This window comes from Dryobates pubescens, chromosome 17 (assembly GCF_014839835.1).
Source record: "Dryobates pubescens isolate bDryPub1 chromosome 17, bDryPub1.pri, whole genome shotgun sequence".
Classification (NCBI taxonomy): domain Eukaryota; kingdom Metazoa; phylum Chordata; class Aves; order Piciformes; family Picidae; genus Dryobates; species Dryobates pubescens.
Genome location: NC_071628.1, coordinates 14,793,655 through 14,811,382, shown reverse-complemented (window position 1 = coordinate 14,811,382; position 17,728 = coordinate 14,793,655). Strand labels below are relative to the sequence as shown.

Genomic DNA, 17,728 nt, shown 5'->3' with positions numbered 1-17,728 from the left:
AGCCTAAACTCTGTTGTTTCTTGTTCACTCACGCCTGTGAGTAACACATTGCTGTATTCATTTTTGATGTTGCTCAGTATCTGTCAGATGCCTGTCTATTGCCTGCATGCTGTTGGCAGTCAAAAGTGCCCTCAATAAAGTTTAAGAGAATTTCAGTTTTCGGTGGAGTCACTTCACAGGCGCGTGTCAACTTCATACCCTTCTCCATCCTTGACAACAGTCAGAAGCTGATGACAACAGCCTTCTGGCATTTTATCCAGAAAGCTGTAAAGGAAGGGAGATAAACTGAGATGCTTCTGAAGTGTTTCTACAGGCTATCTAGGAAGATGGTGAGTGCTGGAAGCTGTTCTTCTCCAGTTAATAATTTGGGAGTTTTGATACAGCTGACTTGTGTCTTAATGAAACTGTTAGCATGATGCTGGCAACAGCTAGAAAATGCTTCAATGCCTCATCAACATTTTTGCAGCAGTGTTTTATAGCTCCCCTTTTCAGATGTTGATTATATTGCCTTTTTTAGAGTTGTTTTTTATTACATTCTGTGATAATTTAGGATCATCATGATGTTTCTGTTTTCAGGTGCTGACTATGAAGGTGTCAGTGCAGGCTGTAGCAGTCTGGGGGAAAATAGCTCCTTCTCACAGCATCACTGCTGTTATGATTACAGATGACCAGCAGACTATAGTTACGGGAAGTCAAGAAGGACAAATATGTCTCTGGGATCTTTCATCAGAATTAAAGGTTTGTGTCTGCTATGCTGCAGTGTGCCAAATAGGCAGCTTGGAGCTTCATGTTTTATTATAAACAATGGGATTATCCAGGCTTGCTCTTACTTAGATTAAATTTTAAAGCTAGTGATATTTGTTATAGGAAATTTGTGAAACAAAGAGCTGAAATGCCTAAGCAACCAGTTATTTGCAGACTTTGGAAAAAATTTTCATAGTTTATCATGACCTGTGGATTATAATTTGACATTGTGTGCTGTAGTGACAGCAGGCAAATGTACACTTTACAAGTCAGGAATCATGATAATTGTGGTTTTGTTTTGTCTGTTAATCGGTTTCTGAGCATGGTTTGTCTGTTAAGGAAAAACAAACAAACCAACCAAAAACCACAAAGCAAACAAACAAAACAAACACAAATACCCCAACAGACATTTATATGACCAGGGCTCTCTACCAGGTTAACAGTGGGAAAAATGTAGAAAGATGGTAGGTATGATGAAATATATATTTATGTTTTGGTATAATTAAGCTGCAGACATCCTGGCATGTTGTTGGTGTTGCTTTGGCTATCATAGAATCAGCTGTTTCATATTTATTTTTCCTGAGCATGGAACAGAGTAAAGGAATTCCTATATTTTTTTATTCTGCACTCCTACAACTGTGATTCTTGGGTTTTTTTAATTTTTATTTGGCTGCCCCATTTGTGCTCAAATATAGCTTCAACTTTTTGTTTGCGATTCTGTAGGGCTACCCTTTTCCATTAAGATCTTTGCATGCAGTGAAGTTAATCAAAGGGTTTACTTAAATGCATTGCATGAAATACATGCTTAAGAGCTTTGCTATATCAAAATCCTGCTTCATGCTGCCATTTTTGCTGCATGCTGTAGAGTGGAGGCCAGAGATTATCTGCACATTTCCTGGTTTATAACGTTGGATGCTTCATAAATTCCTCAGAAGGTGCATTTTTGAGATTATAGTGAATACAAAGACTCTACTTTATGCAAATTGAGTGATTCATCCACATCTCTGTACATTCCAGAAATGTGATCAAAGAACCTGAGAATATATATATTCACTACATATATATATATATTCACTACAAGTAGTTTTCTTTTGCTTTTAGATATCATTAGTTTATACATAAAACATTGTTTAAGTTAAACCATTGTATTTTTCTTCTAGATTTCATCTAAAGAAATTCTCTTTGGCCATACTGCTTCTGTAACTTGCTTGGCAAAAGCAAGAGAATTTGAGAAACAGCCATGTGTAGTAAGTGCTACTGAAAATGGGTAGGTAACTGATTTCACTTATCTCTTAAACATGACATGTGTGGCAGGTATAGGTTAGTTTCTGCATTTGGCAGGTTTTTAATCCACTACTTCTGTGATATGAAAAGGATATCTTGTACAGAATAGTCAAGCTACGAGCTCATCTCTTAATGTTTTCCACCCTATCTTTTTGGAAATAGAGTAGGAAACAAATGAGGGCTTTGCTATAAATACACCATACAGAGAGATGTTCTCATCCTAAAGGTTCTGACTCTGAAGGATCACCAAGCTTGCTTGGAATGTGAACAAGTAGAACTGAATAGTCTTCTGGCCCCTTTAAATGTTCACTGTTACCAATTACAGCTGACTTATCTGTATTACATAAGGGCAAAACATCCATCACTGATCCCTAGAAAGTTGCAACATGAAGCTAAGATAATCACCAATAGGAAGCCTCATCTTCAGAAGATGTAGTGTGTTGAACTGCATTTTCTGCCTTCTGAATCATTCACTTCTGCTGTTTTCAAACTTCTGTCTCTTTCGATTGAAGATGATACTCTCCCCTGGTCCTATTTCAGAATCTCTGAAGCGTTTGTATGACTAACTTATCCCAGAAGAATGAGTATTGAACAGGGTATTTTTTGTACTTTTTATATGGAAATCTATAAATTAGTCCTTAATGAGTCAGAAGTTCTCACCGATGCCCTGTGCATGCATATAGCATATGCTGTAGGACAGGTTTATCAATGTGGTGTCACTCCATGTTAGTATACTCAGTAAATTAAGTGCAACATGCAGGGGCTGAAGTAGTGTTCTGATCTCATTTGTGCAGGTTTGCACCTATGTATCACAGTAATGTAACTGATTGTTACTCTGATATAAAAAAAGGAGAAATTAACTGCTTTGAAACGTGAAGGCCTGGGAATGCTGGTGGGCAAGTTCACAATTAGCCTGCTAGTACCCTTGTGGCTGAGAAGGCCAATGGCATCCTGTGGTGCATTAAGAAGAGTGTGGCCAGTAGGTCAAGGGAGGTTCTCCTCACCCTCTGCTGTATGATGGTGAGGCTACACACAGAGTATTATGTCCAGTTCTGGGCTTTCCCATTCAAGAGGGAGATGGAACTACTGGAGAGATTCCAGCAGACTGCCATAAAGGTGACTAGGGTGCTGGAGCATCTCTCTCTTGCAAGGGGAGGCTCAGAGACTGGGATTCTTTGGCCTGGAATAAAAGGCTGAGAGGAGATCTTCTAAATGCATGTAAATATCTAAAGAATGGAGATCATGAGGACTGCCTCTTTTCAGTGGTGGCTGGTGACAAGACAAGGGGCAATGGGTACAAACACAGGAGGTTTCATTTGAACTCAAGGAGAAACTTCTTTACTTCGAGGGTGACAGAGCAGTGGAACAGGCTTCCCAGAGAGGTTGTAGAGTCTCCTTCTCTGGAGACTTTCACAATTTGTGTGGACAGACATGTGCAACCTGATCTAAGCATACCTGTGTTAGCAGAGGGATTAGACTGGATGATCTCCAGAGGTCCCTTCCAACTCTGTGATTCTGTGGATAACCCAACAGAATGCTTGCTCTGTTATGAATTTTTTTGGACTCCCAACTCTGACACTATGCTGCAGGTGTATAGCCTTTGCTTCTCTCTCACCAGAAAAATAAAAAGTAACATTTTTACATTGTTATAAAATGAGAGTGTTAGATTAAAATGCAGATCACTAAATAGTATTTCTGATACAATAAAACTTTTTCCCCCAATGTGTTCTTTAAGGCATGGTTCAGAAAATGTGTGAATATAATTTCAGAGATCATAAAATGATTGCTTCAATTGTGGAAATAACGTGCTGTTTAAATAAAATCAAAAGGCATCAAGTTTGATGCTCACTTGCTGAACTATGCTAACGTATCTCAGCCTCATTTGTGCCACCTGGTTTGATCTGTTGTACTCTAGTTCCATAGTATGTTGAGTAATGTCGAAATGGCTAATGTATCTTTATCAAACATGAACCTTAAATGTAATTAAGCACACCTCGAACATTGTGCAGACCTTTAGGTTGTCAGAAGAGGCAGGTACCTGGATAAAGTAACAGATTTCAGGCATAGCCTCATGGTGGCACTGTTTCTTCTTAACAGAACTTGCATTTTCTCGAGAGCTGAAGTCTGATGCGGCAGAAGATGCATTCTGTTTTTCAAAATGTGTGGTTTAAGTTCAGTGAAATAAATCATTTTCAGGAGGATGTCGTTCCAACGACAGATAGTTACAGTGATGTGTTGATGAGCTGTAATGGCAGTATACCTACAATTTGTTGTAGACTGGAGTTGGCCTTAAAGTCAGGTTTGTTGTGAGGCAGTAGGGTGCAATTACCACCCCCACCCCCGGAAAAAAAAAAAAGGCCTAACCAGATAGTGTATGTCATCCCCTCCTAATGACCACAACGTTTTCTTACCCAGTAATCTAACAAAAACCCCCCATAGATGACCAGACCGCACTTAAAACGCTAAAGAAAAACTTGGTGGCACAAAATTATTCCAGCCAATTGAGTGGAAATGACAGAGAATAATATGAAGTTATCTTTGGCAGGGAGATGTGTGTTTGGAATGTCACTAGTGGACAATGCATTGAGAACACAAAGCTTCCTTATAGGCATACAGCAATCTATGTAAGTATAGCAACTTTTCATGGAATAGCTCTGTTTATTACAAGAGGAATTTTGCTGAATTAACACATTTTTCAGAAACATATTTTCCATTTAAAATATGTAACTCATAGCATACTTAATAGGAGAAAATAACCTGTTGCAATATAAGTAGTTTTATATGTTATTTTTCCTTTTTTTGACTTCCCTCTAAGAAAATAAGGCTTTGATGTTCCTTTGAACTCCCTAATCAAACGAATTGATTCTTTTTAGGCTACAACTGTCTGGAATGCAGTCTCGATTAATTTATTGTAAAGTTTGGGCACCAAGTAGCAAAATGAAACTGTCTTTAGCTTTACTATCCTCCTGTGTTAAAATTGCATGGAAACTTCAAGCTTAATGTTGGCTTTTGATGACATATTTAAGAAGTACAAGCAACCTAGCTGAACATTGTAAGACAATCTGTTGAAGATCTTATTTTTAAACATTTGAAAGATTTTGACGTTGAACTGCTGACCTCCAAAAGACTGCTCTGCCCTGTTTCCGAAAATACCCTTTCATTCATTGCAGAACTTGGTATAGATCACTTATTTTGGGAAACCAAATTGCTTTAAATATTGCTTCAGATAATTTTAAGTGTTGTCTTTGAACTGTATCCAGTACACTAAGCATCTAGATGTTGGATTGTGAGGGTGTTTGAAATACCTGTGTGTATATGATTGAGAAGCCCCCATGTATGGATTTGATTCAGAGAGATAGCTAGTTTCTTGGTATATTAGAAGAGCTCAGGGCTCCTAGGTTAATTAACAGCTGTTTTTCTTCAAGGAAAGTCTAGGGTCGAACAAAGCCTCCAAATGATTGAAATCTGAGACCTCTTGTGACTCAAACTGTGGCCAAATTCAGAATGCAAGTGTTTTAAAGCTTCCAGAAGAAACAATTTTTCATGATGAATGCAAGCACAGTTCTTAATGAGAAAGGGAAAAGGAGAAAAAATTGCTGTATTCCCAAATAAAAATTATAGAAGAATAACTTTTAAAATGTTTCTACATATATACACACATTGCTTGTTCAGAATTTATTTGTGTATATGTTTAAAGCATATATTCTGTTTGCATATATATGTCTTTATACACAAACCAGTACTTTGATTACAACGTAACAGAGGCGTGGCATGACCTACTTTGTGGTAGTGCTTAACTACATTTTAATAAAGTTGTGGAAGAATTCTGCAGAGAACTGGGGGGATCTGGCCTAACTGATTATCTGACAATCTGTACTATTCTTTTTTTTTTTCATTCATACCCTTCAAAGAGGAAAAGCAAATAGCAGATACTTATAGAAAATTATTGCTTCTTCTCTATTAGTGGAAGTGAGCTAGACCTAAATTTGGCTAAAAAAAGTGTTTTTCTTCTGTAACTTTGGCAAGACAGCTAAAAGAAAATAGGAGCATCTAACAGGAAGACATCTAATGGGAGAAGGAACAGATGTTGCTAGAAGGAAAAACTGTTCAAAAATTGCAACCTTCAGATATTTATAATAAAATGCTTTTTGTGTGTGTGAATGTTTGTTGTGGGTTGTTTTGTTGTGGTGGTGGATTTTTTTCCCATTGTTGTACAATAAATAATTACTTGTGGCATAAAATTGTTGCTTTATTTTTAGTTGCAGTAGGCTTTAATTAAACTACTACCTTATCTGGTCTAGTAGGTTTCTTTTGTTCAGCTTAGATGATTCAGCTCTAAATAGCAGATGTCAAATAGTGCAAACTGAATATTTGCCATTTGAAATGAAATTGAACATCAGGGTCAACTCTTAATCATTTGTGGATCTTGACCAGGATAGGATTTTCTCAGAGGACTGACTATACAAATCTTCCAGTTCAAGCCTAATTTAAGTGTAACAATAATTACAAAATGTCCTTACTGCTGCATTTCTACTTCTGGTTATTCATAATATCTGTGGTATTATATAATATAATTGTTTCTATATTTCATTTAGTTAACCGATAGACCAAGAATTATTATCTAAGCAGAACCAAGCATACAGAGAACCTGTCAAAAAATGAGGCACAACTTTGTGGAGCCATCTGGTATTTTCCTGACTACATGATTGTTCCCTTTAAAGATAGTATTTACCTGTAAATTCAATTTGAGTTGGTTCTCTGAGTATTTACAGCAGTTAAATGTACAATTACAGATAGACATTACACAAAATGCAAATGTCCTTGCATGTAGAAAACACCCAGCAAAAAAGAAGCTTTCACAGTTCCTCTGCACCATCATCTCTGTTCCATAGGACTTTGCTGTGTCAGTTTTTTCTTTCATTACATGACTGAGAAAGGGTGAACCTTCTGAACACTTGGGCATTTAACATTGAAATAAAGAATACATTGTGAAGTCAAAATATTGTTATAAAAAAAAAATGTTGAATTTTCTGCATTTTCACATGATTTTTCTTCATGCTTATGAACCTTTGCATAACTGGAGCTCTATCAGATGTTTGGAGAGAGATGAAACTTCTCGGAGAAATATTTCCCAAAATGTTTAGTGATTTTTATAATGAAAATTAATGCCTTGATCACTTCCAAAAATCCTAATAGCTGGGCAGGACAAATACTTTTCCCCCTACAAAGCACTTCTTACTAAGCTGTATGCCTGTATTAAAGTGTCACAAATGTATGCAAAATACTTGTGTCACTTGCAGAATTGTGTATGGGCTCGCATGTGCAGTAGGCGTTGATTAGAATCAAAGTATGACATGCTTAACGTGAAAAATAGGTGTGCACATTTGTGTAGCTCTGTATGCTGACTCTCTTCTTTCCACTTCTACAGTATTACCATTGTTCATTCCGAATGACAGGTGAAGGCTGGCTTCTTTGTTGTGGAGAATATCAAGATGTGCTTATTATTGATGCTAAGACTTTGGACGTTATTCACACTTTATTATCATCTCAGTCTCCTGATTGGATAAATTGTATGTGTATTGTACACTCTGCAAGAATTCAAGGTATACATTATAGATGTATTTATCTAGGCCACTTAAATGGTAAGAAAATATTTCTGTATAAATAGTATACCCCTACTAGATTTAGTATCTAATTATGTTTTACAGTGCTTTTATGTACAAGATATTAACATTTCCTTGACAACACCTAAGAAGTTGTTGAGTTTAATATGTTTCTAAAGAGAAAAAGAGCAGCCTCTACAGTGGTTGTAAGCAACTCATTTCCTGGCTATAGGTACAAATTAATTTTGTAATATTATGGCAACTATGGGCATAAAACCACTGTTCTGTGACTTGTTGAACTAGATCTGATTGTACAAAATAATTCACTATCTGCCTGCACTGCTTCTGTTTCTGTATGCCAATTATCTATTTTTATGTAAAATTAATATTTCATCTTAAGTGTCCTGCAGAATCCATGTTTTAGTGCTGTATAGTACATCAGTGTCTGTGCCATGGTTCTCTTTTGGTTTCAAGTTGACCATCTCACTGTTAACTTTTCACAGAAGATTCATTGGTTGCAGTGTCTGTAGCTGGAGTTCTGAAAGTGTGGGACCTATCTTCATCTTTAAATAGCATACAGGTCAGTTTGTATGAACCAGTGACATGAATGTAATAATCTCAGGTAAAATAATACATTGAAGCAGAATCCAGAATATTTTTAAGCCATATGTATTAAACAGAATGATGAATTTCATCATGAAGTTCTGAGAACACAGCCTCATATCACTATTAAAAGTTAGTTGGACCCTTGGACACCTCTTGCCTTTAACTGCAGTATTTTTCACCTAGGCTTCTTACTTTCCATATTCCATGATGTTGAAGCTGTAATGCTTTCCTGCTGTCCTGAAAATGTCACTGTTCTTTGAACCCCTTCACTCTGTCCTTAAAGGTCTTCCAAATCAACCTTTGTATGCTCCCTCTTCACCCTTGTTACTTTCTTCAAAATGGACCTTTAAACTGTTTTCATCTGGCTGCCTTCCACAATGCTGTCTTCACTTGGAAAAGGCTCTTGTGTTGAATGCCTGGTTTCTCCATCTTCAAACTTGCTTATTCTGTGCAACTTCTCTGTGTTTAGTAATCTTAGCAGCTGTCACTTGATATGCACAGTGTTAGAACTGGAACACAATGTTTTGTGTTTGAATTAAACTCAGAGCTGGCTTCATGAAGAGACTTCAGTATTGCATCAAGTACTATGAATCATCAACATAAGTGGCCAAATGTCAACTGTCTTCTCTGATTTTCTGCAGTACATCACTTTGCTTGACAAACTGCAGAGCTTGCAGCAGCACTACTTATTAATGAGTAGAATCAGGCCCTTCAGGAGAATCTGTCAAGTTTGATACCCTGTTGGTGTTTTTTCAATAGTTTTGGTTTATATGCAGTGTTTTAGGAAGGTCTCTTCAACATTTCTGCAGCAAAAAATACTGTCACTGTAGACATTCTGTAACAACTGTTTACAGACATCAGAGAAGCATGTACAGTGCCATCCTTTTACAGCCCAGGACTCTCTTTGGTGAAGGGAGGAGTTAGTAATGATCCAGATACCATATTACAGTATGGTAATAAATATTGTTGGATTTAATTAGAATTAACTGGGGTTTCAAGATGTAGTGAGAGAATGGTTTACAGTTTGATACTGGTTGAATTGGTTTCCATTTGATTCCATGGCCAGCATAGCTCTTCCTTTGCTGATAACTTTCAAAACAGAAAGCATTACTTTTTCAGTGATTCATTGAATGACTTGTAAAAATTATTCCAATATATTAGTTTTGAGCCTGATGGCCTTGATCTGATATTTACAAAGGGTGAAAGTACGTTGGTTTTGGTTTGTTTTTGTTTTTTTAAAGCCACCTATACATTCAGCAGTGAAAAACTAAGAAAATTAATTACTTTTCCATGACTTTTTAAAGGTGTTAAGGTCAAAAAAGACATGACAGCACCATGTGTCCCAGACTGTCCTGGGTGCAACAAGGATGAGTGGAAAAGTAGAATATCCACCATCCATTCTGAAAGTAATATTGTCAGTTTATAGGTGGTTGTAGTTATTTTTGACAGAAGAATACTTAGCATCTGCTGTAATGAATCTCTATTATATATGACACGCCTTTAGTCCTTCTCCATATTCATTATCACTTCTTTGAGATTGAGCCATACAGAATGTCTTCTGTTCACATAGTACTTCTGAACCCTAATGTTTTCCTATTTCGCTTTTGATTAAGAATTGCATGTTGCTTTGCATTTTGAAAATGTACGTTAACAAAATTATTTTCCATGGTTTGTTCCTACCCTAAAAGTAGAAATTCAGATATCTAGAATAAATCTTGCTGCTTTTTCCCTCTGCTGTAAAGGAGAGACAAAGTGTGTGTGAGAAGGAATCGAAATCTCTGGACTGCATAAATTGCCAAGCAGTACGATTTTGCACTTACACAGAAAGGCTCCTTCTAGTTGTGTCTTCCACATGTTGGCAGGTACATTATTGAGCATTGTACTTTAGAATTTTATCAATAACTTTGAAAAGCTAATGTGATTTTTACATGCAGATACTTGGTTTTTCACTTCTGCTTTTTTTTAAAGAAAAAGTGCTCACTAAATTGTCATATACAGTACTGTACTGTATCCCTTTGTTTTTTTATATTGACTGCCTAACTGAAATTAAGTATTTGTTTTAATGAATGTATTTCTGCTTTAAAAGTCTAACATTAAATTGGCTGAGTAGAAAGGGGATTACATGAAGTATGAGTCAGTTTTAGAGCATTGAGTGTATTATAGTTCCCTCCACAGTGCATTTCAAAAGGAGACAAAGATGCACAAAAACTGCTTAAGTATGAGAGAAGTAATCAGATTTGGCAAGTCCTTGCTAACCAAGGGCCTTTGTTCCATCAGGGCAAATAGCCTGGGTTCCACTTATAGAAGCCAGCAAAACTGAGGACTGAATATCACTTTTTCTAGTACCTGTAAGAAAACAGTTTCCTGAAGCTATTGAAACTTATTTTAAATTTTAGTTGAACTGAACTTTATTGTAAAAGTCCTGTATTTCTTTTACCCAGTGTTATGTCCTGAGCTCTTAGTGCAACACATTTACCTGATCCAAGCACTGTTGCTTGGGGGCGAGGGGCAGTTTCACATACAGCTGAGCTGACTTTGCATACTACAGCTGCAGGGTATCCTTGATTTTTCTTGGGCTATATAAAATTCTGTACAAAAACATTTATAAAGAAATCCCACATCTAGAACAGGCAGGATTTTCATGGAAAAGTCTGTGTAACATGCATTGTTTTCTATTAATATCTGTTTTTCTGTAAGTTGTACATTTCATATAATATTTCCATTATGCATTTGAATGCTAATGTTTTACTGCTTAATGACGTATATACAAGTAATTTTGGATTTTCAGCTTCTGTGTTTCAATAAATAAATATACAAATTTTAAAAAGATTCTCATTTTTACCCCTTAATTAGAATGGTATGTGATATGTACAGTAGAAAAGATTCACATGTGTATTTAAAGTGGTTCTTTAACTCACTTCTATAGCAATGAAAATATGGTACAAATTAGCTAGAAATTAGGTACAGATAATTTAAAAATTTTGTCATTTTGAAATCTGTTTCCTCACACTGCTGCAATAAATTATAAAAATGTGTGGCTGTGAATACTGTCTCCATGAGGAATGTGAACGAGCAGACAATATCCTATGTTACTGTACTGGTATCCTGTTTTGACTTAAAATGGAAAGGTCGTAGGAAACAAACGAGTAATCCTTTTTTTGCCAAGTCTAGAAATGGAAGTGAGAAAAATTTTTACAAGCAAAACAGATTGTTGTGTTTGGGGTTTTTTTTATTTCAGTTAAGAAAAATTCTATCAAGATGTGCTGTGATTATGCCAGCAGATAAGTTTTTAAAGAATACAGACAGAAGCATTTATAGTGTCTATCTGTCTTCAATATTGAGCTAAAATCATTACCCACCTCTTTAGAAAATGAATAGTCCAGTAAATGTTAATTATGAATGCAAGGCAAAACAAAGTAAATCCCATCCAAAATCACCTAATCTAACAGAAGGATCCAGTGTTGTGGGGTTTTTTAATTGTCAGTATCTTTATTTTTGCAATATAAGGTTCTGATTCTGGGTTTGCAGTAGTTTAATAGTATGAAAATAGCTTTGGTCTTAAAAGAGGTAGTCGAACTACAGTCAAGTTAACATTCAACTTACTGATCCATTACTCCAAACCAGCTTGAATTACAATGAATGTACCAATTCCTCTTTTTTTTTCCTCCCGCCTTGAGCTTAGGTCTATGATTATTGTGATTTCTCCTTGCTTTGTACTGAGTTTTGTAAAAGTGGTCAGTTCTTTGCTGGTGGAGAAGTACTGGCAGCTTACAGACTTATCATCTGGACAGAAGATGGCCACAGTTACATCTACCAGCTGCTAAACAGGTGGGCTCAGATGGGAAATTCACACAAAAAGTTCAGGTACAAGATGAACTTTGGAAGGTTTATTATGGAAAATCTCTGCATGTTGCAAATGATCAAAAACCAGAACAAAACCACTTTGGCACTCAAAGATTTACCCTGAGTTTGACAGCCCCAAGTCTTTGTTTGACACAGCAGGGGACATAGGAATAAGATTAGTCATGTAGAACTTGGGCAGCTGGTGCTATGATTTCAAAAAGTCGCTTGTAATTACTTATTCGGTAACTTTTAATTGAACTTGCGAATCTCGAACACTGCTGTTCTGCTTTCTGAAAATATGACTTCCCAAAGCTTTTAATTCTTTCTTCATTTCCAAATTACACAGCGGACTTTCTAAAAGCATGTATCCTGCTGATGGGAAGGTGCTGAGAGAAACTGTTTATCCTCATTTACTGTGCTTTACTGCTGTGAAGGAAAATAAGGTAAATTCATAAATGTTTACCACAAGTTTCAAAAGTTCATTCCCTATTTGATTGCAGTTACTTGAATGATTGCTGAAAAACGTTGAATTCATCAACAGATTTAACTGTTCTGTGAAAACACTGATTTAAGACTTACTCCTTTAAAATTTTTTACTTACACACTTGGAGATGCTCATAGCCTGTTTTTTATCTTAAGTTTTGGCAATATTTACTTTTTCACAGGGAAAAAAGCTCCTTCCCCCCCGCTCCCCCCCCAGCTCTAGATTGGCTAATTGAAGTGGTTTGTTTTGTTTTATTTTCCCTAAATTGTGGCAAAAAAGGGAGGGCTCTTTTTTTTAGGTAAGGGTAGTGTAAACCAGCTTTAGAAGCTTTTACTTTAAATCTAAAATTAAAAAAGAAACAACACCCCCCAAAAAAAATCACCCCCCAAACAATAAAAACAGCAACACATGCAAAACAAAGTTGCTTAGCTTTTGTTTCACTTAAAAAACTAAAAGGTATGTTTCAGTTTAGCTATATAAATGTGTTGGTTGCCATGTGTATGAGGTTGAACCTGTGATGTTTTATCCAGAACACCATTGTCTTGAGCCTGCAGAGGCACAGTCACATGCCTAACTTTTGTACACTGTGAGGAGACTGACATTACTCACGATGCATAATCAGACGTGTGACTCTCTTCAGAACCATGGTCTCTGCCTGAGGAAGGTTAAGAAAGGAGGAATTTAAAAAAGTAGGTGAATCCATATGGTTCTAACTGAGAAGTCAGGTTTAACAGAGCATGCCACACCAATTTCAAATTTAAAAGTTGCTATTTAGAGTAGCTCAAGTGGACTCAGTTATGTTGGAAAACTTGCCTCTTGGCTCACTTCTTGAGTAGTGCTTTGTGATCACAAAAAAAATAGGTAAGGAAAACCAGTTAATTCTAATCAATTTCCTACTTTTTAAAATCAGGAAGTATTGGTGAAGAAAAATGTATGGCAAGTGTGCTTAATTTGGCAAAAACGGAACTAAAACAAGTCTAACTTTTTTTTTCTGTGTATCTTTGGTCCTGATTTTGTTGCTAAATCTTAGTGCTAATGCTTTTTATGAAATGGAAATTGCTGGAAGATGTGGATTTAATTCCTGCCTGCAGTTGCATTAGTTTAGGTATTTACATTAAGAGTTCAAGCAGATCTTTAAGCAATTTCTGAAGATATGCAAGGGAGACATATTTGTACCTGACTGGAAACTCTGTCAAATATGTACCTATGTGAGATTCTTTATGTTCTCTTTTCTTTCTATTGACAATTATAGGCTCTTAGAAAGCGTTTTTGTTCTGTACTCTTGGCAACCCTGACAGATTTATTTTTCAGTTGAAGGGCAATAGCATAAGCCATTCAGCTTTTCCCCCAAAAGCTGTGATCTAAAATCAGATAGGATAACTGCTGAAGGATGCTAAAAGGTCAGATATACTGAAGGAAAAGAAATAGCTAGAAGACATGGCTTAGCAAATAGGGTTGCAGTCATGGTAGGAGGCTGTCATACTTGCTTCCCCCCAAACACATGCAATTTCTAAATAATGTCATCTGCCTTTTTCTAATATTCCATTTTTAATATTTACTTTACTACCTGGGGATCTCTTTTGGTCTCTACTCTTAGATTATAAGCTACTGTATCATGATGTAGTTTGGCTTAAAGTAGAGTTGCCCCCAAACTTCAATGTTATAAATAAAATGTGTCCAACATATGAGGATGTTATTAAAATGTCTTGAAGGAGCAAACAGTCAAGTTGTGCCTGTATTATCTAAGTAAAGGTGATGTGTGGGTCAAAATAGCTTGTGTTCAAGACCTTTCTATCCCCACTATCAATAGTATAGGGTGTGCTTTTGGGGGTTTTGGGTGTGGAGTTTTTTGCATGCTCCTGCACACATCTCACAGTTTATCTTCACACCAAAAAGCCTGATTTGGTGTTTCCATACAAGCCCATAACAAAACCAAAAGTGTTCACTTATAAACTACATGGCTGTTGTAAGCATATTAATGCAGACATAGGTGGGGATTCCTAATTTTCAGGAATTTTGCAAGAGTTTGAACAACATCTCACCCAATTTTGATAGTCTGATACTCAAGAATGAAGTTATTCAATAACTAAACAAGGTGTTCCTGGCAAGTCACCAGTAGATTACCACATTGAGATTGATTGTTAGTGATGTGGTGATGCAGAATTTTTTATAGTGTTATACCTACAGGCATAGAAAACCTTGTAGACCTCTAGTCTTCATGAAAGAATAGAAACATGGTGTTTGTGGGAGAGAAATACACTGCAATAAGTTTTAGTGTTGAATAAATGAAACTAGGTAAAGGTCAATAATTCTGTTTATACCTCTCTAATACATAACTTTTTCCAGCTGATGGAATGGTGGTGTTATAGACTGCAACTTATCTACATAAAAGCTCTCTTTCTTTTCTTTACTTCTAGTAATTTAAGCTGTCTTGATTGAAGCTTTACTGAATTTATTTTGCTGTGAAGATTAGTGGTGTTTCACAGCATTTTTTTCTGCCTGGTCTTTGTGCTTATTCTGGCCTTTTATTATAATACTGGTGATACTGTTGCTAGGCTCTCCATTTAGAGAGACTAAACCTAGAAAGTCCTCCCATTCTGCTTTCCCATGTAGGATTTAGGCTTAGCCAAGAGTACTGGCAAAGCAGATGTGATCTTAGAGAGGCTTGCACCGTGCAGAGTAGACCTGGTCTGAGCAGAGCTTAGAGACCTGTGAGGGTTCAGTCTTTTTTTGTTCTTGATTCCTACAGCTTTTGACATAAAAAAAGAAAAAGGCCATCAACCAACCAGCCAACAACTTGTCATTTGCAATTATTATATATCAGCTTTTAAATATCAGAATATTGATTAACTGTTATTTTTGGCAGAGTTTTCCTTTTGTCATGGGCTTCATGAATGAAAGAAAGGAGCCTTTCTATAAGGTTCTTTTTTCTGGTGAAGCTTCAGGAAGGATCACTTTGTGGCATGTTCCTGATGTCCCTGTGTCAACATTTGATGGTTCACCAAAAGGTTTGGCAATTCTGTGTCCTTTGATACTGTCTTAAAGTCAATTTGCATGAAAATATTTTCACATTAGAAAGTTTTTCTTAGTCGTTGTGTGATGCTTATCTGTAGTTAAAAGGAACAAGATACAAAGATGAGTGTCTAGAAATTCTTCATGGAACTAAAAATATAAATGTTCCTCTTTCTTTGCCATCTGCCCTTAAATGCTTCTCTGCCAAATGTCATGATAATTTACTTAATCCTGCTTATGTTTGTTCATAGGGAGGTATAAAAGAAAGGATTCAGATCAAGTGTCAGAATAGCAACTGCTGATTATTCATCCCTAGGCTACAGAAGAGATAAGCTAGGAAATGTGACAAAGGGATGAAATGCACATTTCATTTTCTTTGGATTTTTATTGTTATGAATGAAAAATAAAATAAATTTCCTAACTCTTTCTCCCCATGCTCTAGAGATCCCAATTACAGCAACGTGGACTCTTCAGGATAATTTTGATAAGCAACATTCAATGTCAGAAGATATTATTGATCATTTTTGTGCATCTGAAGATAGAAGTGCAGTTGTCAGTTCCTCTCTGTACATACCCAGTCTCAATAAACTCATATGTGGATGTGAAAATGGCAACATTTTAGTAACAGTAGGTTTTAAAGCTGCAAGAGCAAGACTTTTAGAAAACATACCTTTGCTGAAAGGTAAGTTTTAACAATTTTGTTCAAATTCATCTCAGTCAAGCACAGAAGACTGCATACTTCTGTCAGCCCCTCCAGTGATCCCTGTGAAAATTCTCTGAAAAATCCGGGTAATGGTCAGGCATCGAGTGAGGAAAATTGAAGATTATGATGCTCTTTCTCCCTTTGCAGCTGATCTATCTAATCACAGCTCAGTACTAACAAGGTGCTTTGCACTGTTAGGAGTCCTGGAATGGCTCTGGGGATGGAGTGACCTGGAAGTGACATATGTGGGATGACATGATATGGGCAGTAGTATTCTTCCTCTAAAAGATCATTCTTCACTGAAGGAATTAAAAGGGGGCATCTCAGCAAATGAAACTCAGAGTGCAGACCTTTTTCCTCTCTTTAGAGAACATGTCCAAAATTCTTTGGTTCCATGTAAAGGATTGTTGTATTCGGCCTTTTGAATCTCCAGGCTGTTAACAAATGTGCTGTGAAATATGGAAGACCTATTCTTAAAAAAAAATCAGAAATAATTTATGTACTGTCTTGTTTCAGACAATCTACCTTACAAGGTTCTGAATGGTCATAGTGGCAGAGTCACTTGTTTACTTTACCCACATGATAAATCAGTAAGATTTGATCCAAGCTGGCTGCTATCAGGTGGCCAGGATTCTGTCGTGATCTGCTGGGATATGTTTACTGGAGTCATCTTACACCAATTTAGTCTGCAGTCTGGTCCAGTGACAGAACTCTTACGATTTCCAGAAAACTACAGAGTAAGTAAAAGCATAATAAATGATGTCTCAAAAACGCCATCTCTACATACATGTGTGTTTGTGTCTATATACAAGAGAGAAAAAAAAACCCAAACAGCAAAAAAACCACCACACAACTGGCAATACATTTATCCTGTGGCACTTCACCCTTAATTTGCATTCACTTAATTATCTTGTTTGAAGTTTGCTATTAATTTAAGTGAGGTGGCAGTCAGTCTGTTCTCCAAAGTAACAAGCCATAGCACAAAAGGAAGACTTAGCAGAATCCGATCCATACAAAGTGAAATGAAATTGTACTCAGGCTTTTGTTAGAAATCCATTCCCCTTGGCTTTTGTGTTGTAAGACCTGACATAATTTTGTATCACATGAACAATAGTTTGGTTTAAAGCAGTGTTTACTACTTTCTCTTTTAGGGCAACTGCAACTGTGTATTTGGTTATCTAATCACTGCTGTGATAGGCTAAATATTGTGAATAGTATTTCAAAAGTTTTTATTTATTATAAATTGAAAAAAAAATAGAATAGATTGTATATTTTCCTGTTGGGAGATTGGTTGTATGCCTATCCTGTTTAAAAAAAAAAATTAAAAAAAAAAATTGGAGGTGCAGGCTGAAATGAAACATAATTTTCTAAAAAGAAATCACAGAACACATCCAGTTGGTAGAGACCTCAAAGATCATCCAGTCCAACCCTTGATCCAGCACTGAAGGG

General features: G+C 36.3%; 1 protein-coding gene across 1 annotated transcript in view; it reads left to right on the top strand.

Annotated features, from left to right (window-relative positions):
* The first annotated feature begins 585 nt into the window (after positions 1-585).
* Positions 586-17,728, top strand: part of WDR72 (WD repeat domain 72) — a 96,324-nt gene continuing 79,181 nt past the window's right edge. Inside the window, exons 1-11 of the mRNA XM_009906445.2 lie at positions 586-738; positions 1,905-2,011; positions 4,574-4,652; positions 7,457-7,631; positions 8,135-8,211; positions 9,980-10,099; positions 11,920-12,065; positions 12,427-12,523; positions 15,431-15,572; positions 16,019-16,258; positions 16,796-17,016. Of these exons, the coding sequence (XP_009904747.2) occupies positions 586-738; positions 1,905-2,011; positions 4,574-4,652; positions 7,457-7,631; positions 8,135-8,211; positions 9,980-10,099; positions 11,920-12,065; positions 12,427-12,523; positions 15,431-15,572; positions 16,019-16,258; positions 16,796-17,016 (1,557 nt within the window). The remainder of the gene's footprint in view (positions 739-1,904; positions 2,012-4,573; positions 4,653-7,456; positions 7,632-8,134; positions 8,212-9,979; positions 10,100-11,919; positions 12,066-12,426; positions 12,524-15,430; positions 15,573-16,018; positions 16,259-16,795; positions 17,017-17,728) is intronic.